General features: G+C 45.1%; 1 protein-coding gene across 3 annotated transcripts in view; it reads right to left on the bottom strand.

The window, feature by feature from the left end:
• TTLL11 (tubulin tyrosine ligase like11) overlaps positions 1 to 24325 on the bottom strand; it is a 148802-nt gene that overhangs the window by 104171 nt on the left and 20306 nt on the right. For all 3 annotated transcript variants that reach the window (XM_015570647.1, XM_015570646.1, XM_015570648.1), the window contains one exon: positions 8994 to 9569. In XM_015570647.1, coding sequence (XP_015426133.1) covers positions 8994 to 9563 — 570 coding nt within the window. In that variant the 5' untranslated portion in view covers positions 9564 to 9569. The remainder of the gene's footprint in view (positions 1 to 8993; positions 9570 to 24325) is intronic.

A 24325-nucleotide genomic window follows, 5' to 3' on the forward strand; every position in this document is an offset into this window, starting at 1 on the left:
AGAATATGTATCAGTTAAATGATAATTATTAAACTGTGGCTTTATCCTTATTAATGAAATCAGAGCCTAACTGACCATTTGGGGGGATAATTCAAGACAAGGTTATTCTTCAAAGAAGGGCAATAAGGATGAGAAGCTGGGAAAAGTCATCCTCACACTATTTTTCTTTCCCTGGTCATGAAACGAAAAAAATGGTAATCCAGTAGAAAATGTTACATGTATTATAGATCTGCTTAATAATATATGACAAGTGGATATGAGTGATGAGGCCTTTAAGAGACTCTGGTGACATCATCCGTCTAACTTCAGACCTGGTCTGAGACATGTGATGTGGATGAGGCCACAGGGAATGGCGGGCTGCAGTACCAACGTTTATCATCCTTGGTCATCAACGTTTATTTTTTGCTACATCTTAGAAGTTTGGATTCCCACTTTCTCAGCCTGCTGGACTCATTCCAGTTCAACACACAGCGGTTTCGTGAATGCAAAGCTATAGAATGTTGGAGAAGGGGTGACAAAACCTCCTCAGCCATACTGACCTGAACCTGCCAGTGGCATATTTTCCAGAACCCAAACTTTGGTGCCTGTAATTGAAGATGTTGGATGCATGTAGTTGAAAAATGGTTTGGAATCAGAAAGACCAAGGCTGCAATTCCAGCTCAGTCTCTCATTCTAGTTAAACAACTCTCGGTATGGTACTTAGCTTCTTGGAGCTCATTTACTGTGTTTATACTAGTAAATGGAGATAACAGTGGCTACCTTGCCGGGCAGTTGATCGTGGAAGGAAAAGGTACCTAGGACTATGTTCATCATACAGGAGTTATGATGACTCAACATATGCTGACTCCCTTTCCAGTTTCCTACTCGTCTCACTGACAGGAAATGGCATCGGTGGCTTTGGAGTCCAGAGGAGCTAATTTCAAATTTTAGTTTTGCCTTTAACTTGTGTATCTACAGGCAAGTTCCTTAGCAGCTCTAAGCTCCAGTTTCCTCAGCTGTAAAATGGGAATAAGAACAGTCCTTACCTTAGTTCATTCATATGTAAAATAGCTATTGAGATGCTCCTTATGTCCTGGAACTATTTTAGCTTCTGGAAATACAGTGATGAACTAGACCAAGTCCCTGCCCTCATGAAGCAGGGAAGCAGGACCAAATAAAGATAGAATGTATTTTGCACAGTGCCTGACTGTAAGTATTTAATGAAAGTCAGCTTTAGTATATGTATTTTTTCACAAGATCAAGGAAATATGAGTTGTTTTCTTTTCAAAAGTTCAATAAAATATGTTGCACCAATGGATCTCAATAAACAGAATCATAGAACGGGAAGGAGCTTAGAGAGGATCTTGTCATAAAATCCAAGAATGATGAGCTGGCAGAAAATTGGGATTTACTTGATCCAGTGTTTTTCAAAACGGGGTGTTTTTCTTTCTGGGAAAGCACTGGAGAGGCCAGATCAGATCAACTCTTACCTATATTCCATACTGGGGTTCCTAGGGAAAAAATTCCATTGAAAAAAATTACTAATCTAGTCTAATACCTGCTTTGTAAAGACCAGAAACCTGCAGCTTAGAAAGGGGGAGGCCTCTCTCTGGTTCCATGGAAGAGCAGGAATTGTCAAATGGTAAGAGAGAGAGAGAAGAGAGAGACCTTTTCGATTATGCGATACTCTGCCCTCCTCCAAGTAATTCAGTCAGCACGTATGTGTTGCTCACCTCCTACTTGAGGGGTCCCTGGGGATCCAAAGATCTCTAGCCTTCCAGTTGCTTCCAAAGTTGGGGAGAACACTAATGTGAAGGCTCCAAGCTACATTCCAAGGAGAGGGGATTCTTTCCTGAGATACAAAACTACACATCCTCCTGCCTCCAGAGCATTCCAACTGAGGTCCCAGACTCCTCAAATCAAACATCTCCAAGCTCACTATCTGTGGTCGGCAACCTCTAAGGTCCCAATGACCCCGACCTCCAGGTGTTCATGCCCTTGCATAATCCCCTCTCTTTGAGTGTGGACTGAACCTGGTGACTTCTTTCTAATAATATAGGGCAGAAATGATGGGACGTCACTACCAATATTGGGTTATAAACTATTGTGACTTCCACCTTGGCATGCATTCCCTCAACTCTCTTGCTCGCTTACTCTGAGGGAGGCCAGCCTCTGTGTTGTGAGCTGCCCAGTGGAGAGGCCCAGGTGGGACAACAGCCGGGGGCAGGAACCGGGGACCTGAGCCAGCAGCCATGTGAGTGAGCTTGAAAGAGGATCTCTTCCCAGTAAGGCCTTGGGATGACTGCAGTCCTGGCCAACATGCTCACTGCAGCCTTGTGAGAGACTTTGAGCCACAGGCAGTTGGTTAGGCCTAGACTCCTGATCGACAGAAACTGTGAGACAATAGTTTACTAGTGTAAGCTGCTAAGTTTGGGGGTAATTTGTTACACAGCAATAGATAATTAACATACCATCTTTCTAAAGTCGACTTTGCCCCCAGTATTCCTTATCCACCCCATCACACAAGCCAAAAATTTCTCCTTCATCCTTTCTATCTACCTGCACACCAACTACTGCACATTCTACCTCCCAAGAGCTGTCTAGATCTGTCCTCTCTCACTGCTCCTAGTCTGGATTAGGTCTGCACCGTCTTGCACTGGGACTTTCCCATTTGTTTCCCTGATCCCAAACTCACCCCTCTAATTCGGCAGGCACAGGGGGCTGACACAGTATTTTTATAAAATGCAATTAGAATATCAACACTCCTCTGCCTAAAATCCCCACCTACAGAATGAAGTCCACATTCCACAGCATGGCCTACAATTTCCTCTATGATCTGGCATCTGTCTCACACTCAGCTTTATTTTCCCCCCACTCACTACTGCACATCTCAGGCTCCAAATGTGCCGAACTCTGAGTAGTTCTAGAATGCTTTACTCCCCTCTGCCTTTATACTATTTTGCCTGGAAGACCATTTTACTTATCAAATTTTTAATGAGCACCTACTAAATACTAGGTACTGTTCTAGGCACTGGGGATTAAGCAGTGAACAAGGCAAAGGATGTTTTAACATCCTGCCCTTTTGGAGCTTACATTCCAGTGGAGAGACACACACAACATGGAAATTATGAACTAATGCAAGGTAAAGACATTGAGTGTAACAGTGGGAGAAAGGGAGGGTCTGGTGGTTTAGATAGGATGGTTAGGGAAGTCCTTTCTAAGGTGACATTGATCATCCACTGTCTTCTGACTTGTATAGTTTCTGATGTGAACTTTTTGGTTACATTAAGTGGTTACATTTTAAAGCCCATTTGCAAGAGTTGCTTATGGAATGGATGTAGAAAGGAGGAAAAATAATTACTAAGGATGACTCTGAGCACAATGTGTGTTTATTTTCTCTCTAGCTGCTTTTAAATTTTCTTATCATCATTGGTGTTCCACAATTTAATTATGATAAGCCTTGAGTGTGCATGTGTGTGTATGTGTATGTATCATACCTGGAGCTTCTCAAGCTTCTTGAACTGTGGGGTTTATATTTTTGTGAAATTTGGAAATCTTTGGCCATTTCTTTAAACATTTTTCTGTATATTCCTTGTCTCTTCTGCTCAGGGAACTCCAATTATACATGTTAGACCACCTGCTATTGTACTACAGGTCACTGATGGTCTGTTCATTTATTTTTCCTGCCATTTTCCTATCTCTGTTTCATTTTGGATACATTCTGTTGCTATGTCTTCAAGTTCACTGATCATTTTTCCTTCAGTGTCTAATTTGCTGTTAATCCCTTCCAGTGAAATACTCATTTCAGTCATTGTATTTTCCTCTCTAGAAGTTCCATTTTGGTTCTTTTTACTAGTAATAACCTCCATTTTGTCTTCATTAAGTCATATTTTTTAAAAAAAATTTGTACATAATCATACACCTTAGCTCCCTCCTTTTCAGAATTCTGCTCACAGAATTCCAGCCACCTCAGCCTTCCCAAAATTTGATCTCCATTTCCTCAACTCATTGAGGTCACAGGGATCTGTTTAGGTTTTTCTCTCCCTGGGCCCATGTTCCAGAAATTGCCCCAAACAGAAAACCAAGGCCACTATAGTTTTATTCCCTTCTTCTTCAGGGATCCCAGTGCTGGGCTGTCTATTGTTCAAAGTCTTAAAACAGTTATTTCATGCATTTTGTCTGGTATTATACTTGTTTGCAGGGGGTTAGGTCCAGTCCTTTTTTTTTTTTTAATGTATTGGTTTTGTATGTATAGGTCCAGTCTTTGTTACTCCATCATGACCAGAAGCAAAAGTCTCAAGAGGTGATATATGAACAGGGACTGAATGAAGTGAGCAAATATGTGATTTGGAGAGCTAAGCTAAAGCACTTCAGGCTGAATGAACAACAAGAACAAAGGCCACTTTTGAAGAACAGCAAGGAGCAAAAGTGAGAGTGAGTAGTAGGAGATGAGGACAGGTAAAAAGACAATGGACAAATCATGCAGCATCTTGTAGGCCATGGTAAAGAGCCAGGATTTTAAATGCAATGAGAACGCTATTTGTGAGTTTGCACAAGGGAAGTAATTTGATCTGACATGTTTTAAAAGAATCACTTTGGTTACAGTGAGGAAAGGAGACTATAGATATGAGTGGAAATAGCGGCATCAACTAGGAGGCTACTGTTGTGGTATAAGTGCAAGGTGATGGCTGCCTAGACTGTGATAGTGGCAGTGGAGCTGGTTAGAAGTGGTTACATTTTAAAGCCCATTTGCAAGAGTTGCTTATGGAATGGATGTAGAAAGGAGGAAAAATAATAACTAAGGATGACTCTGATTTTTGTTCTAAGCAACTAATTGAATGCTATTCATGTACTGAAGCAGGAAAGACAATGGAGAGTTGTTTCAAGAGGGAAATCAAGAGTTTCATTTTGGACATGTCAAGTGGGAGATGCCCACTAGAAATCCAAGAAAGAAGATTAAGTGTGCAGTTGGTTATACCAGTTTGGAGCTCAAGGAGAGGTCAAGACTGGAAATACAAATTTAGGAGTCAAGGGCACATAGCTTGATCCTTAAAAGCCCTGGGGCTGGATGATATCAGAGAGTGACTGTAGATAAGAGGGGAGCTCTCCAAGTATTGAGTCCTGGGAATCTCCAACACTGGCAGGTCCAGAGGAAGGGCTGAGAGGCAGGAAGGAAACCAGGAGAGCGTGGTGTCCCTCACCTTTTCCTGCTTGGTGAATTCTTCATGCTGTAAGCTCCTGCTTAAGCATCTCCTCCTCTGAGCAGCCTTCCCTGATTGAGTTAGGGAGTTAGTGACTACCTTTTCTGTGCTCTCCCAGCATTCTGCACGTACCCTCTTGCAGCGTTTATTACAAGGAATTGTAATTCCCACATATTGGTCTTCCCTACTCTGCTGTGTACCACTTAAGGGCACATCCATACCCACGTACCCCACAACTAGCTTGTCTCAGTGAGTACCCAGGGCGTATGTGAGAGTCCAAAAGGGAAAAAAGCCCAATATCAGAAGTGGTCGAGGAAGACTTAACAGAGAAGGTGGGATCTGAGCAGTACCTTCTTGGAAAGCACTGGATTTCTTCCAACAAAATTACAAGAATAGGAGAGAGCATGGCAGGCCAAGACAGAAGAGAACAAACACAAATTATGTCCAAGAGACAGGAATTGGCTCTATTTGGTGAGCCTGCAAGGTTCAGGAAGGGTATAGGGAAGTGAGGTTGGAGCCAGGCTGGGAGGCAACCAACACTAGGCCAAGGACTTGGTTCTTAAACTAGGTTCCTAGGAACACTGGTGTTCCATTATGTTTAAAATGTGACAATTTCATGGTTTCATATAACCTCAAGGCGCTTCCTCAGAGACAATTTTGAGAACCGTTGTTATAAATAACGAGTGGTATAATAATTAAAACTGTCATTTATTAAGTGTTTACTGTGCCAAATGTTCCATGTGGCTTTCTCTCATTCAATCTTACAACAGTTCTGTGAGGTAGACACAAATAGTATCTCTACTTGCAGATAAGGAAATTGGGGTAAAGAGAGGTTAACTTGCCAAGCTTGCAGCTAGAAGTGCTGGAAGGAGGAGCTGGGATTAGCTCAAACCCAGGGCATCTGAGAACGAAACCCAAGGCCTTGCAAGACCCCTAGACTGTTTCTTCCCCTCCTTCCCACGGGCTGTCTGGGGCTGAAGTGGGAGGAAGAAGTCACAAGAACAATGAAGAAAGAGGAGAAGCACCTGAGGTTCTAGGGAAGGTGTCTCCTCCAGACATGTGGGGGGAAGGTCACGGCCAAGGAGAGAATTAGACACGGAACTATAGGCAGATAGAGACCGAGCAATGGAATTGGGATAGGATGTTCTTGAACGCTGAGCTGGAAACTTTCCCTCTGCCTGTGCATTTCTGCCACATGAATCATCTATACCCAGACAGACCTCACTGTTTAAGCCAAGGTCACACTCCTGCCCTCAAGAAGACTGACATGAAGATATGTTGCTGGGGGCGGCCAGGGAAATGACAGGGGGAAAGGCCAGAATGACAGGGCGGCCACGTTCCTAGGCAACACATTACAGGAAACCTGCCCACAGCCCGAGCTATGCCAGCAGCTGCTATGGACCATCACGATTTCCCAAGTAGTTATTGTGGCTATGATTGGAAAGGGGTCGCAGTCACATGTTCAAGATAAATGTAATTTTATTGGCTGGGGTTTATGTCCTGGAATGCTGTAGTCTGGGCCAGGCCCAAGCTACAAGTAAAAGAGGCTTCATAGCAAAGAAATAATGCATCATACTGTATATGCACAGAACATTATTTCAGTTTGCAGAGCCCTGCATAATCTTCATCTCATGTGAGTTGGGCAACAAGCCTGTAAGGTAGTTGAGGAAACTGAGGCACAGAGAAATTAAGTGACTTATGCATCACACAGCAAGTCAATGGCAGAACCATATGTTGTCCCCAAATCTTTGGGTTCCAAGTTAATTCAGGTGTATGAAACTCAAACTAATAAGTGTTTTAACAAGTGATACGAATAAAAAAAGCAAGAGAGAACTCCAAGGAGAAAAGGATAATATTTTATCAATTGCTGTGAGTCTGAAATGTGTGGTGACCACATTTCAAATACCTAACACTTTCTAGTCAAAGCCTTTTCACCTACATTACTTCACAGCACTCCTAGGGAGGCAGGTAGGGAAGTGGTCATTCACAAAGAAACAGAGGCCCAAGAGCTCCCCCTGGAGTTTACTTCTGGTACTGTGCTCCTCCCCTGACCCCAGGCCTGGAAGCATTTAGTGTGGTCAAGCAATAGAAAATGGTCACAGGGCTGTGGTTCCATTTGCTAGATGTGATCTGTCCAAACCAGTGGCTCTCTCCCTGTCTGCCCTCTAGTTCCCCACAGCTTGGGCCCCTGGTTCCACCCCAATGGCTGCCCCGGCCGCCTGTCCACAGCAAGACAACCGCCCTGACCCTCCACCCTGCACTCTCACTGTGCCAGGGCTCTGTGGCTTGGCCATGCAGGCCAGGCCCACATGATACTCCTGGAATAGATGTCATGACCAAACAGATGTGACCACACAGTCCCCCGGGATGACCCCTGGATGCCTCCACGTTGCAACTGGCCCCTTTGCCCTAACTTATTGATGGCTCTGGCCAGGCCCTGTTTTTTCTGGTGCTACCTCTAGGTTCTGCCCGCTGACCCTTACTAATGCCATAAGCTACGTACCTGATGGCTGAGCTGGACATCCTGCCTGGGAACCAAAGCCTGGGAGTCCAAGAGCCTACGGACAGGTCTCTGGATGACAATTAGCCCCTCCTGAAACTGATCATTGCCTGAATTCCCTCCCTCCCCAAAGGGTTCCCCCAGCCTGCCTGAAAATCCTGCTGACTGGTGCCCAGCGCCTGCAGTAGCTTCCGTGGAGTGGAGCCTCCCTGCCCCCTCCGGGACCAGCCTCCTCTCCAGCTGTTACTTCCCTGTCACAGTTTTAGACAGAGGACTAGAAACAACCCTAGTGTTCATTGACAGGAGGACTGATGAACAAACTGCTCACTCACAATGGGCTGTGCAGCCGTGGGAATGAAACGGCACCAGCGATTCCCATGAACACGCATGGAAAGAATGTTACTGTGTCTACACACCTTACAACAGTTCTTATAAAGCTCAAAAGCAAGCAACGCAAACAATACGTCGTTTAGGGATACATTCAGGGTACTGTAAATATTTTTAAAGCAAGGAAGCGATAAACATAAAATTCAGGATAATGGTTGCTTCGGGGGTCAGAATGGGATGGGGAGCAGCATGGTAATTGGAACTCTGGGGTTAGGAGGTGGGTTGGGGATGATTATTTTGTTGCTCTGCCTCATAGCTTTCATATATGTCCGTGTATTCTTTTTTATATACAACTGCTGCAAGATACTTTAAAAGATTAGATGGAGAGGGTCCCAGACTCCATCCTATTACCTTCTTCCCATTCTGGTTTATCTGGTGGCAGGAAACTGTGCCTTCTGGGTGCCATGGCTCCACCTCCCCACCCTCACCCCCGCACACCCCCTCCCGCGATCCTCACCTTCACAGCCAAATGACCTGAAAGAATGCTCTACCCTCATCCTCATTTCCTTCCCTACCACACTCTGGCTCAGTCCCCTAAATTCTGACCCCTGTCTCATCACACTACTGTCTCTTTAGCAGCTTAGATAGTGCCCGGCCCCCTACTCAGCTGGCGGTAAAAATTGCTGAAAGAATGAATGCATAAATGAATGGCAGGCACTGTGGTTTGCAGATGTTGTCTCATTTAATTCTTATAAGATCCTTAATCCTTTAAGGGAGGTACTATTTGTCTCATTTTATAGATGAGAAGAGGGACGTAACTTACCCCAAATCACACAGCTAGCAAATAGAAAACAGAAGTTGGACCCCGATTTAACATTAAAGACCGTCCCAGCAACCACCCCTCCCCACCTCAGGCCACACACCCTCCCCTCATCCCCTACGAGGCCAAGGCTGGGAACTCCCAGCTGGGAACTAGGGTTGGTTACCTGAAAGCATGTGGGCCCCGGCCTCCCTGCAGGGATGTCCGACTGGTAGAAAACTTTGAGCTCTGGAGTCAGGGCAATGACGGTCTTAATCACCAAGGAGATGATATCAGACCAGACCTTCTTGATGTCAACGCCTTTGGAAGACAACCTACAAAGAATGCTAGAAAAAGTCCTTTTGCTGCCTGTGCTAGTGCTGTCCGAGTGGACAAAGTTACCGCTATGGATGTTCAGGGAGTAGTTGGTTAAGTGCATAAAGATGTGGTGCAGGTTTTTGGGAGTGGGCTCCTGGTATGGCTCTGTACAAAATCTGGAGAGTCCATCTTTGGCTATGTAAATCTCTAAGGGGTCTAAGGACTTCAGTAAGACATACAGGCGAATGTCAAACTTGAGCTTGTCGATAAGGAGAGGTTTGCAGATGTATTCCTGGACCACCGCCGGCCTGCGCTGCAGGGTCCCTGCCAGGCGGATGTCACTGGGGTCTTTAATGAGGTAGATTCCGTCACCCTGACAACCACCATCAGGTTTCACAATAAAAGTGGGCTTCCAGGAGGGGTCACCGTCTTTCACCATTTGAACCTGGGGGGAGAAAAGAAAGGTTAGCATGATGTTCTTCTCCTCTATGGACCCCCAAGACAGAGCAGGATATTGGCAAATGTTTAGTAAATGAGTGACAAAGTGAGTCCTGCCTATGTGACACTCACTGAGCACCTGCCAGGGAGATAACACTGTGCTAGGTGCCAACATAGTAACCCAAGGCTACCCCCCAATCTTGTCCTCCAGGAGGGAGATCGAAAGCACAGAGGATTTGCTGTCATAAGACCTGGGTTCGAATCCCAGATCTTTGCCGGTTATTAGCTATAACCCAGAGCAAGTCATATAATTGATGATGATTATTGTTTAAGAGTGCCTACTATGTGCCAGGCACTATATTAGACACTTTACATACGTTATCTAAGAAAGTATGATGGCTCTCCTCTTATGATACAGAAAACAGGAGATGGTGCATCAGTTGTTAAGAGTCTGGGCGTCTCATCAGGCTGCCTGGTCTAGAATCCTGGCCCTGCTACTTACTGTGTGACCTTGGGCAAGTTACTTAAGTTATCTGTGCCTTCCTCATCTGTAAAAGAGGAGAAAGAGTATTCGGAGGATGAATGAGATAATAAATGCAAAGGGTTAAGCCCACAGGCCCTGACACATCCAAGGCAGCCATCAAGCCTAGCTGAGGCTATTTTTCAAAGATGGAATAACTTGCCGGCTAACAGAGGGGCAGAACTGGGATTGAAATCCAGATCAAAGACTCTAATATGCCCTGACTCCCTCCATGTCTCGAGTTCCTCGTCTTAAAAATGGGAATATAAAACAAACCCTCATGAATCACTGAAAAGAAGAAATAAACTAAAATGTGCAAAAGGCTAAGCACAATACCAAACACAGAGCCAGTGTACAGAAATGCTAGTTTCATCATTTATATCTCTTATTAGGCTCACCTAGTAGACGTAGCCAATCCTTCAGTCTATTGAGACTTTTATGAAACTAGATTCTGCCATCCGTAATATTTGCTGTCCTACCAGCTCCAGGTCAGCAAGACATTCACATAATTATCCAGGCCACCTGACCAGTCCAGACAGTCAGTCTGGATCCAGGTCTGCATAATTCATATGCTTCCAATTCCCCCGGACCCTTGTCATATCCTTCATGCAGCTATGGGGAATGTATGGGCTGAACGCCATGAGAGGAGGTTTTCACAGGGGGCGGGGTGAAGGGGCTGGAGGAAATTGAAGGGTGGGCTTTAAAGCCACTCTCTCTGCCACATCTGGTGAGAAAGAGCCCAGGAACAGGCGTTCCTTCCATTCTGAAGGGTGTAACTCAGAGTGCAGCGGCATGCCCCAGTGCTGGGCTCGCCTTGGCCTCCACCTTTGCTGTGTAAGCCCAACCCAGGACATGTGCACTCTGGGTTTTACTTATCTCTCTGACCTGCCTATATTTCTAAGTGAAGCTTTTGCCAATTCCTTGGGCACTATCAGTTACTCCAGGCTTGTAAGAGATCTTTAACAATGGAGAAACACTTAAAGCCTTAATAATGGCCCACATCAATTTTTTCCCCTTGTCAGCAGGATTTGAGAATGGAACCTCACCAGAGATCAATGCAAGCCTCCCTGGGCCCTCCACCAAGCCTTTCTTGCAACTGTGACCTTGACGTTGATGTGTAGTTATTTAATATTCATCCAAAGCATTCATACGTTTGGCCCTTTACAGTAAATAGAAGTGTGCTGGAGAAATGGCAGTTATGGATCAGGAAGTGAAAAATGTCAGGCTTGCACTGATGGGTAATTCCTCCCTCTGGAAAGCTTTTGCAATGCTGAAGATGCTAACAGTTTAATATATTATCAGGAGCAATATTTTCTCCTTTGAATCCAGTATATGCCTTAAATAAATTAAACTACATGGTCAATAGTCTCTGCCATTCATTGCATTACTGGATATTTCTTTTGCTCTTTGCCAGAATACCACCATACAAATCAGGATTATTAATACTAACAGAATCGCTGAATTTTTAGAACTGGAATGATCCTTGGAGATCAGCACAGCCTGGTCCTCTATAATTTAAATGCCGAAGCTGAGGCTCTGAGAGGTGACATTTAGCCAGTTGGGTCCCACAACTGGCTAGGCAGTGATGGCGAACCTATGACATGAGTGTCAGAGGTGACACACGAACTCATTTTTTTGGTTGATTTTTCTTTGTTAAATGGCATTTAAATATATAAAATAAATATCAAAAATATAAATCTTTGTCTTACTATGGTTGCAAATATCAAAAAATTTCTATATGTGACACGGCACCAGAGTTAAGTCAGGGTTTTTCAAAATGCTGACACGTCGAGCTCAAAAGGTTCGCCATCACTGGGCTAGGGGGATGGTTAGGTTGAAAGCTGAGGTCTTCTCACCCCACTGCACATTCCTTGTGCCACTTTTACCTCTGATAAGATAAAATCAAAGGTTCTTTTTCCCCTGAATACTATAGGAAAGATTCTCTTAATGTAGCAGGCACGATTGGTCTCTGTCCTCACATTACAGAAGGTAGCCCTGAGCACTGCCTCCTTGGAACTGGAAGCACAGACCCCGAGTTTGCCAGGACCTCTGTCTGGGTTCCTGGCACAGCCAATGGGAAAGCCAGAGAGTTGGGCTGAATGTGGTTCCCCAGCCCTCAGACCTTTCAGCAACTTCTATTTTAAAAAAGGAGAGAGATTTTCCAAAATTTCAAATCCATTCTCCTCTGAGGTTTTACTCAAGGGTGACCCTTTCCCCCCAGCTATTTAAAGTTATTAATGTTAAGAACTAATGCATTGGTTCTTAGCAAGAAGTCATGGACCAGAATCTAAATATAATCTATATAACGAGGCCCCAACCCCCCAAATTCTGATGTAATAGATGTGGGAAAAGACCTGGGCAGGCGTATTTTGGAAAAAGCATGGTGGGTGATTCTGATGTTCACTCAGTTTGAGAGTCACTGGACTAATGTGACTTAACTAAAAAGATAATCTGGGATTAACATACTAAATGAAGTTTTCTGCATCAATGTCAGCCTGAACATGAGGAAGACCTGCACTTAGGCTAACGCTGATGGTATCTCCATTTTTACCCAAACCTGCTGTTGGCTGTGAAATCCATTATCTTGTAACTGTATGCATTGATGGCTGAAAGAGATAACCATGAGGATGTGGTGGCCTGATTGCTTGGCAGTCATCAGGCCTGTTAAAAAATTTATGTGTCTTTTACCGCCCCCTAGTGGATATTTAAGAAATATAACTGGGACATTTCTCCCATTCCCCCATTCAAAATTACGACTCTTCTTAGCAGTAAGACACTATTAAGATGTTAAAATTGTCTCAAAGAAGCACCACTAAAAAGCCGTGGTACCGTTAGGGTAAGATTATACTTTGGGATGGACTCATCTCTAAAATGCCAGGGATATCCAAGGTCACATTCATTTTCATACTCTGTCTTAACTATTTTCAGGGGTCCTCCCTACTACACAGGTTGATCTACGTATTTAAATTCTCTCAGCCTATATAAACTTTTACAATTTGGGTAACATGAGTATGAAATTCTGGAAATACATGCCATAAAAAATCAGCAATTTGTATATTCCTCATTGAGCTTTTTTTGTATTTTCTAAACTTTCCATTAGAAAAAAAAATAGCAATATCAGGCAGCAGTGAGTGCCTCTAAATATAAAGATTTTCATAAGGAATAGCTTTTGGTGAACAGATAGTTGTACTTCTCTGTTCATAGCAGCATTGCTCACAATGGCCAAAGGTGGAAACAACCCAAATGTCCATCAGCAGAAGAAGGATAAAAAAAAAATGTGGTGTGTACACACAATGGAATATTATTCAGCCATAAAAAGGAAGGAAATTCTGACACCTGCTACAACATGGATGAACCTTGAGGACACTATGTTAAGTGAAGTAGTAAGCCAGACATAAGAGGACAAATACTGTATGCTTCCACTTATGAAGTACCCAGTGTAGTCAAATTCATAAAGACAGAAAGTAGAATGATGGTCGCCAGTGACTGGGGGAGGGAGTTAGTGTTTGATGGGTAGAGTTTCAGTTCAGGAAGATGAAAAAAGTTCTGGAGATGGATGTGGTGATGGTTGGACAACAATGTGAATGTACTTACTGTCACTGAACTGGACATTTAAAAATGATTAAGATGGTAGTTTTATGTTATGCATATTTTCCCACAATTTTTATAAAGTTGAAAAATGTTTAAAAATAGAAAAGAAATAGCTTTTGGTGTAATAGAAAGACTATTGAAGCGAAAGACAGAAAATCTAGCTCCTATTCCCACTTTAGTCAGATGACCTTGAGAGTGCCCTTGAAAGAGTCACCTGACCTCCTGGCCTCTGTTGTACTCACCTATAAAATAAAGAGGCCACACTAAGGTCCCTGGCTTCTGCCAGCACACAAATTCTAACAACGATTTATCTTGACATCACCACAGTTGAAAGCTGTGCTATAAACACGTAAGTGACATTAGTCGGTGGGGAGTTCATACTGAGTTGCTGTGAGCAGCGCCTCGGGATAATCTACCAGAGCAGATCTGGATGGGAGATTTACGATGCACTTGAGGAAGTTGGCTGGGCATCTGGGGAAGCAAGCTAAAATATTTTGAGAGAGAAATTCAGCAACAGGAATACGAAGCCATAAAGCACTATTAGCAGTGAGGGGCAGGTAGGAGGATGATTTCTTAAGAAACTGTATCTGCAATACCTGGGAAGTCAAAGCCAGTTAGAGGAGTCCTCTATCACTCAGATGGATGTATATCCCATCTTAGCAACCCAGGCCCTTCATGGCACAGGTACGGGCAGAGCTTAAGTAAAAACAAGCCTCTGGGGAGACAAACATGTCACAAAGCACATGCTGGACATGGTGCAGGGACCAGCCCTTTCCCCTTCCGGCTTCAACAGGCCGAGCCTCACACTCAGGGCAAATCCCTGCTCCCAGCATCAGGCAATTCCTGAGTCAGTTGAAAATTAGGCTACCCAGGGCCAGACTGTGAGGTAGCAGCTGAGGCGAAGAGGAAGAACTGAGCAGGAAGATGCTGCCACGTGGGTTTTATGAAGGCAGGAGAGAGTGGCATATGTCTGGGGAACTGCAAAGAGCCCCGATGGCTGGAGAGCAGAGAATGGGTGGAGCGGGGAGAGCACTGGAAATCTGACTGCTGAGACCTGCCGGGCAGATCACTGCAACAACCATCACAGCAGCCCATACCCACCGGGCACGCACTCAGGGTCAGGTGCTGTTGGAAGCACTTCGCGTGCACTATCTCATTCAATCCTCAACAATCCTATTTACAGATGAGGAAGTGGGGACCTAAGGACATGAAAAAATCTGCCAGAGGCACACAGCCAGCAAGACTGGGTCAATATCCGAGCACAGGCATCAGGCTCCAGCAACCATGTGTAGAATGAATGATGATATGTGAGGAAGGGGAATGGAAGACCAAACCTGGGTATGAGAAGGGGCCTGGCAGGGAACGGCCCTGAATATCATTTTGTAAAGTTTGGACAGTGTCCTGAAGTGATGAGGAGTCAGTGAAGGTTTTGAGGAGGAAGCAACATAATTAGCCGTGTACTTAGAAATATCATTCTGGCTGCTGCGTAGAAAATCTGGGGGTTGGGTATGCGGTCAGGGACAGAGGGGAAATGCCTGAGGGGAAACGCCTGAGCCGAGGCTTGCAGTGGGGTTAGGGAAAGGAATCTGGTTTGAGGAATATTTTAGAGGTGAGGTCGACAGGGCTGGGTGACTAGGTGAGGGAGACAGGAGCATGTGGGACTACTTCCGAATGTCTAGATGGATATTGTTATATTCACAGGGCATATAAGAGGAGTGACAGGGGTTTAGGGAATGCTGGGAAGAGGATGAGCCAGACAGATAGAGGGACCTAGAGGGCACCCAGCTGGGGAGGTTCTATAATTGTGTGGAAACATGGGCCTGGAGCTTGGGGGAGAAATCCGGGTCCTCCGGTCCTCGGATGATGGGTAAACCTTCTACAATGGGCCAGGCTACTTGGAAAAAGTATGGGCAGGGAGAAGAGGACACCTGGGAATGAGAGGTGGGGCGGGCAGAAAAGATCACAAAACACCTTGTATTTGTACTTGAACTGTAGGCAATGGGTGGGTTTGCAACAGGTGGGTAACATGGCACCCATATCACTCTGGCAGGATGGTTTGGAAAGAATAAGGGAGATTTGGGGCCTATCAAAGTCCCGAAGAGCTGGGCAGTGGCTGGGATGGGATAAGGCACAGGTAGGCTCAGAGGCACCTGGTGACTGGATGGAGGTGGAGGGTGAGGGAGAGGGAATCAGTAGTGCTAGGGGAGGGTACCATCTACAGATTTAGGGAATACAGGAAAAGGAGTTCTGGACAGGTGAGGGGCGGAGGGTGGGGGGGGGGGGAAGAGTTCACCTCATTGACTGAATATCAATTGAGCGCCTATAGCAATGGAGCCAATTTAGGACTTCATAACCTCATTCCTCAAGCACCTTACTGGTCATCAAAACCTGACTGTGTTGCCCAGCATGTCTCATACAGATGATTAATTTTGGTATAGCAACTCTCCCAGTGTTAGCAGAAATAAGAACTGCTGTCTGGCAGCAGTAAGACTCAGATTTTAAACTCAGACATGGAATATCTGGACCCTGATGGTTAGAGTAGGGCAGCCACAGGCCCCAGGGCAAACTGTCCTCCCACTGTGTGGACAAATATTCTCAGCACTCCCTGGCTTTCAGGAATTCCAGTTAAAAAAACAAACCTAAGTTGCAAAACAAAGCCTTTGCTCTTTTAATCACTGATGCATACCCTGGATTTACTTGAACAGTTTAAAGAAACTAACGAGAATTGTTCCCAAGGACCACTCACGTGCAACCCCTTGGCATGGCTGAGGGGTCCTCCTTCCTGGAAGCTAGCTCCCTCTCCACAGCCTATTTCCTGCCTTCCCGCCCCGCCCTCTTCCATGCCTCTGTGCGGCACATGTGCTTCCCCTCGGCCTCCACTGGCCTCTTTGTCACTTCTTTGCCTACAGAACTCCTGCTCATCATCCAGGGCCCAGCCCACAGGTTCCCTCTGAGAATCCTTTCCTGGCTCACAACCCTCCAGGCAGAACAGCCACTCCCGTCCTCTGTGCTCCCACGGTGGTGGCATCTAATCTTTCTCAGCACACCTCTATCACACTGTCATGTAACTACATGTGTGACTTTGAATTTAGAGCGTTATTATATTATAGCTACATATTTAAGTACATTATGGAAGCTAAGAATATGGGTGCTGAAGCTAGACTCCCTCCAGTGCTAGAGAGCCCAGCCCTATTGCCACTTAGTAGCTACATAACCCTCAACTATTTCCTTACCTCTCCGGCCTCAGTTTGTTAACCTGGAAAACAGGAGTAATGCCTCTGCCATAGGGTTGGTGTGAAGATTACAAAAGGTAAAGAATGTGAAGAGCCAGGGCTAACAAATGGTGAGCTATTATTGCTATTGATTGTCTCTCCCATTTGAGGATGTGCTCGCTGAGGATGAAGACCAAGTCTTATTTTACTCATGATTCCCAGTATATAGCAGAGTGAGTGCTTAATAAATGTTGTCCAAAATGAAGTGATAAGAAAGCGAGATTGCCATAGCATTTATGAACCCAGGAACATTAGTTAATATATATCTAGTTGACAGATTGCCAGATAAACTAACTTCTTCTATAGAAACAAAAGTATTTTAATGCTAAGAAAGCGGAAAAGGAAAACTACCACCCGTGGAACACATCTCCTGTGTTATGTGCTGTGCGGCCACCATCCAGGGAATCCTCACAACAGCCCTGCAAAGAGGGTGGATCCCAGGGCAAAGGTCACACAGCCAACGGGCAGTAAAGTTATAATGAAACCAAGTTGATCAGAGTCAAAAGTCTGTCATCTTTCCATAACAACTATGTTCTTTGGGAAAGCTCAAAGCAGTTGAGATGTAGGAACTTCTGTTAATAAGTAAGGAGGGAAATCACTGTGGGAATACAAAGTTATAGCCAAGCCAACCTGCTCATCTTGCCTGAGTTGGGGCCAGCAGGGTAAGAAGAGTGACTCCACACAGCCACAGAGCTAGTTGCCTATATCTTCACACCAGCCAGGAAGGAATTATCATACACACACACACACACACACTTTATAAACAAAGAAATGGAAGACTTGCCCAAGGCCACACAACTAGTGGCAGAGCCAGAACGAAAGCATAAAATTTCCAGATTTCCAACCCCAGGCTCTTTCTACCATAAGTGCTGGGCGCACTGACGTGGTCTTTCAGACAAGACCGTAGGAATAGCACTCTCTCCTCGTTCTCAATAACAACATCGCGTGCGTTTGGTATTACAATAAATTTCAGTGCTTTTCAGAGCTGTCGCCTTATTTAATGATCAATTCTCCATTCTAGGGAGAATGAGGGCCTTGAGGTCCAGAGAATAAAGTAAGAAGCCTGCAGTCCCCCGGCCAGAAGTCCTGGGGCCAAGGTGCCCTTCCCTTTGAAGGTGCTCTCAAATTTACCTGGGAGGTGACAGAGCATCGCGAGGCAGCTTGGGGAAGCTGGCCCTTCTGATCATGACAACCAAATAGCAAAGAGGAGCCACTCTGTGCACTTTCCAAATCCAGGTGTTTTCAAGGCAATGTAATGGATCCCACTTTCAGTCAATAGCAACTTTATGTGGCCATAATCCACCCATCATTAGTGAACAAAGAGCCACTCTAGAACACACCTGGGACAATAAATCCTGCTTAAGAGGAAGGGACCAGTTGTAAGACTGTCCATGTTCCTTTTAGGTCACCCCATAACGCCTGAACCCTTCTTGTTGGAGACTCATGAGGAGAGTGAGAACCCAAGGACAGCTGGTTCACTGGCCAGGCCAGTCAGCCCTACCTGGCCTGTCCCGCCCTCCTCCTCTCCCCTGAGTTTCCCTAGCACAGGGGCACAGACCAGGCCTGCCGGGCCTGAGGCTACTTCCTAAGGGTCTTGGGGCATCCCTGAGCATGGGGGCCCCTAGGCTGCTGCTCCCCTTCACCTCCGCCGGGGCCACATATCTGAGTGTCCGTGGGGAACAGCAGAGTGCAGGGCACGGGCTTTGGAGACAGACCTGGGTTCAAATTTCAGATCAGCTGCCTCATAGCGGCGGGCCCTGGCTGAGCTACCTGACCTGTGTTCAGTATCCTCCCCCGTCACAGGAAGAACAGTGCCCAGCTCCCATGCTGCTGTAAGGATAAAATAATCCTCGCATTTGGACTTAGCACAGCACTATAGTTGGTATTAGTTCATTCTACTGTATCACTCTGCCTTGGTTTCCTGATCAGCCTCCAGATTCCCTACTGAGGCTCATCTCAGACCAGCTGGGTTCCCTGGTGACTGGGCCTGTCTCAGCTGTTTCCTGGTCCCCTTGGATGGCAGCCTCACCTTTCCTCTGCTCCTTTGGGCCCCCCAGCAGAGTCCAGCCCACAGCCAGGTTTGCCGCCCTGGCCTCACAGACCTCACTCCCTTCCTTTCTTTCCCACAGACTCCTACTGAGGTCCCAGGAGGCATCGCAGCTGATTCCATCCGAACACAACACTCGACTGCTGAGTAAGCTCCCCTTCCAGCTAAAATCGTTTTTCCGATACTGAGGCTTTCCTGCTAATGAACTGGCGAAATAATCTTTAGCTCACCTCCAAATGTATATGACTCCATTATAATCAAAAGCCCTAGCTTTCCTCCTTCCCAGCACCAGAGTCCCTCATATGCCTTTTACATCCTTGCCATACTTTACACAGTGCCCTTTAACAACTATGAGACTATCCGTGTCCTACTTTGCAACACTCCCAATGCCCTTCCACCCTCTGAGGAATGGTGAGTGCCAGGCCTGTCACCATGTACACAGGAGATCTAATCTACAAGATAAGTAACAGCGTTTTCATTTTGGGATTTTGTAAGTAGAGATTTTCCTCTACTGCATGGAAACCCGCAAGCCAAGACACCAATCTACTCGAGAACCAGGCTGGGCAGCCAAGTGCCTGCCGGGACCAGACAATCATTAGCCTGATCGTTGACACCAAGAGAGTAAGGACAGGGTCTCCACAAGAGCTGGATTCCAGCCGCTGGTTTAAATGTCAGGGAGAAGCAGGAAGGTGTTGACATGGAAGGAATTACTTCGACATGTCTTTGATCACGGATGCTCTGTGGTGTTCTAAATGAGCGCGCTGGTTGGAAGCCAAGCGGGCAGAGTTTTACAAAGAAACTCCTCCTGTGCCATGGAAGGCCAGCTCTGTACGCCACTTTTCCTTAAATAAACACTGCGTTCCCTCCCCCTTCACTTCAATGGGAGCAGGTGACCACGGAACGAGAACTTGGGCTCAGCTCTCCATGGGCTCACAGGGAATGTCAGCCCAGCAGTCCCTTCCTAACCTCTGGCCATCACTTAACTTCAGAGTCACCTGTGAGAAAACTTCCCTGTTTCCTTAATAAATCTGAGAGGGAGTGGAGGACATCTCTCCATGTGGAAACAGGCTCCGCTGTCTCTTCCCCCAAATCCACTTCCCTTGGGGGATATCTCACTAGTCACTGTCCCACAACAACGACCTTGGACAGGAGGGGAGTTTGACCCCCTTTAGTGCTCGGACCAAGCATGGGCTCCAACACTTTCCTTAGTTCCTCCTGACCCAGGTGCAAAGCTTTAAAGGCTTTACCAATGACCCAGCCGCTGGTTTAAATGTCAGGGAGAAGCAGGAAGGTGTTGACATGGAAGGAAGCGGCTGGGGAGCAAAAGGGAGATAAACAGAGGAGAGACTGGAACTACATTGTTTTGTTTAGAGACTCTCATCTCAGTGCCAGGGCTCTTCAGTGTGCCCTGGTGGTGGCAGGCAGTGTCTTCCAGGCCCTAGGAGCGCATCAGGTCCCTGGAGGCTCAGCTCTGAGACCTCACCTATGACCCATAAAGACAGGGCAGCTGTGCTACAACCTCAACAGGACAGCATTTCAGGGTATCAGGATACGATCCCATAAACTAACAGTCATAGAGAGATGTGCACAAGAAATAGTAGGGTATTTGCTACCCTACAGCAACACTAACCTCATCCATGTAAAAAACGGGATCACGATAAACCTCTCTGGCCCAGCATTTCCAGCCATGCATGCCCAGGAACACTTGTAAAACTGTAATGTACCTGGAGAACACCAACAGGAGCTCACCTACATTCTCATTAATAATGTGGACCGATTATCATTTCAGTGTATAAGACATGGTGACACGGTGACATTAGTCAATGGTGACATGAGTCAATATGTATTATAACACTAAATATACAACAATTAATCTGAGGGACCATTTACTCCTTTGCCTTCACCTTGAATCCAAGTAGGATTGATCTCCTTGTTAGTGGTTCGCCCGGATACTTTTTAAAGCATTCCTGGTTATCTAACAAAGGGGGAGTCCATACACAGCAGAGGTAAGTCTGAGTGCTTTTACTCTGATAACTCTTTCTACCCCGAGCTGTGAGCGCTTCCTAAATATCTAGAAGTTGCTTTATATGTGTCACACTGAGGGGAGGAAAGGAGCAAGAGAAAGAAAAGGCCATTCATTGAGCATTGTGGTGGGTGGTCTACAGTGATCTTATTTAATACTCATCCCATGAGCATCTGCCAACAGCCCATGAGGCAGCGTCCTTGCTGAGTTTTACAGAGGAGGAACCAGCTATTTTTTAAGATGATCATGTAGAGGCTGGAGCCTGGCCACCTGTCCAGGTGTGGAAGGGATTCCCCAGGGGGGAATGGCCTGGATGGCTTCTCAGGTCCTTTCCAATCCCGAACATTTGTTTATTCTTTGGTTTCCAGGCCTCAGGAGTATCTCTGACTTGCTGTGTGACTGGGCCAAGCCTCTTTCCTTCTCTGGGTTTCAGTTTCCTCATCCATACAATGGAGGCATTTCTCTGCTCAGGATTCTCTCTAGAAGCTCTCTGGGGAACAAGGATTATGACAAGACTGCCTACAGGATAGCATTGTGCTATGAGAGGTCACAACCTTGCTCCTCCGTGGGGATGCCCACCCTGTGTGCAGTGAGACGTAGGTTGCCTCCCTCCCTAGGCAGGGACACAGAGCGGGGTTATCCTTATTTTCAAAGTAAGGTGGAAATCAGGGAAACCTGCAGTGTTGGACACAAATCTGGAAAGTGTTAAAAATTAAACGCCTTTAAGCAATATACAGGTATTTGTGTTTCTTAAAGGGAAAAAAAAATGCTCTTGCTCCACAGAGATCAATCAGTACTTCTCAGTGGGACCGATACTGCCACCTAGGGAGGGTTTTGGAAATTTTGGGGAGTGCTTTTGGTTGTCCCAGTGAATGGAGAGTATTACTGGCATTTGATGGGCAGGGGTCTGAATGCCAGACAGCCACGCACTGGACAGCCCCACCGCACCTTCATAAAGTGAAAGACCTATTTGTGTATGACGTAGAGATAGTCTAGACCAATGGTCGGCAAACTCATTAGTCAACAGAGCCAAATATCAACAGTACAACAATTGAAATTTCTTTTGAGAGCCAAATTTTTTAAACTTAAACTATATACGTAGGTACATTGTTATTAACTTAATTAGGGTACTCCTAAGGCTTAGGAAGAGCCATACTCAAGGGGCCAAAGAGCCGTATGTGGCTCGCGAGCCGCAGTTTGCCGACCACGGGCCTAGACCCCTACCCACTGTCACGTGTAAACAAAAAGAATTTCCCACATGACTTAAGTTTAGCACCACTATTTTCTAGGAATGCAACAACCATGTAAATACAGGGAAAATTATACTTCACCTCCCCCGCCCTGGAATTTTATCAAATATTTCAGAAGCACTGCATCGCTGAAGCACATACATGGCTTATGGTATCTGAGTTACCCACATAACACAATGTGATTATATGTAAAGAACAATTTAAAATGCCAAATATTTAGCCCAGCCAGTGATGCTCAGTGGTTGAATGTCAACCTATGAACCAGGAGGTCACGGTTCAATTCCCGGTCAGGGCACAATTCCCAGTGATGCTCAGTGGTTGAACGCCAACCTATGAACCAGGAGGTCACAGTTCAATTCCAGGTTGTGGACTTGATCCCCAGTTGGGGGTGTGCAGGAGGAGGCAGCTAATCATTCTCTCTCTCTCTCACTCTCTCTCTCTCATCATTGATGTTTCTCTCTCTCTCCCTCTCCCTTCTTCTCTGAAATCAATAAAAATATTTTTTAAAAAAGGAAAAAGCCAAATATTTAAAAATATCATATTTATATTATGTATAATATGTAGACATATGAGAGAGAATCTGAATAATGTTAATCAAATTGTCCTACTTTCCTTTTATCCAAACTCGTTCATGACAGGTAGGTGCAAGCATCAGGCCACTTCATTACATATTCTTATGTAACTGTGCCCCCAGAGCAGTTACTTATTGAAATTTTGTTATAATCTTGTTATAAAATAAAATTTTGTTATAAAGAACTTTTTTTTTCTTTTTAAAATAACATTTTGGTGGTGTTGTCTTTTAAAGAACTATGTGTGAAGGTTGATTATATTTCATTCAGGATGGTAAAGAGAATGTCACAAAATATGTGTATAAAAGGGAAGGGCACTAGACTGACACCCCTATAGCAGTGAGCACACTCAGCACCAGCACAAAAACACTAGGGCTTCTTGGAAATTTGGCTGATTCCCAGGTTGGTGCAGGGAAAACACGACAAAGTCTGGGGCCTCTTGTTGTGGCAGAACAGAGCGCTCGGAGAATAATAGGGGCTGCTGGGAGGACACCAGCCTCCACTGGACAACTCTAGGAGCATCTGAGCTTCAAAATAAATAAAAGAGGATTATAACTCATCGAATGACATAAGAATCCATGAGTCCACACTAATGTGAATGCATATTCACATAGATAAATAAATTAAAAGGCAAAGTTCTTCCTTGCAGTAGAAACTCAACTAACAAATGCAGAAGGAATGGTGGTTAATCACCATTTGGCAAACATCACAATAATAACTGATTTAGGCAAAAATCATTAACTGAGGTTAAAACTAGATGTAAAAGTTTGAGGAATAACAAGATATTACATAGTCTTAAATACTTAATCATTAGAAAGGGGGAAATGGCAACTCCTCAGTGGAAATCTGGCAGACACCAACTTAACCAAATGATTAAAGGTAATGTCACCAGTAATGAGACATGTTGACATCATGTGCCCACAGAGATGATACCCCTGAGAAAAAGACAACACAGCTTCTGTGCTATTACTGCCAAAAATGTATTTCCTGAACCTAATGAGGAACCCCCAGACAAACCCAAATTGAGGGGCAGTCTGCTAAATACCCTGTGTTTATAAAAAATACCTATGGCATGAAAACAAAAAAAGACTGAGAAATTCTTCCAGATTAAAGGAGACTAAAGGGGCAATTGTCAAAATCTGAATAAATTCTGAATATGATTAAATCATAAAATAGTATTGATCGATGTTAATTTCATGATTTCAATAATTATATCGTGGCTATAAAAGAAAATACTCTTTTATTTAGGAAACTAGAGGCCTGATGCACGAAATTCGTGCAAGGGGCTCGGCCCTCACAGCCCTCGCAGTCCTGGCTTCATTCAGAAGGTTATCTGGAAGAATGTCCGGAAGGATGTCTGATCTAATTAGCATATTACACTTTTATTGTTATAGATATGCACAGTATGCTTAGGAGTAAATGGGCATCATGTATGCAAATTATTCTCAAAAAGGAGGGGGGGGAGTGCAAATGTAGCAAAATATTAACATT

Source organism: Myotis davidii, unplaced genomic scaffold (genome assembly GCF_000327345.1).
Source record: "Myotis davidii unplaced genomic scaffold, ASM32734v1 scaffold964, whole genome shotgun sequence".
Lineage (NCBI taxonomy): Eukaryota > Metazoa > Chordata > Mammalia > Chiroptera > Vespertilionidae > Myotis > Myotis davidii.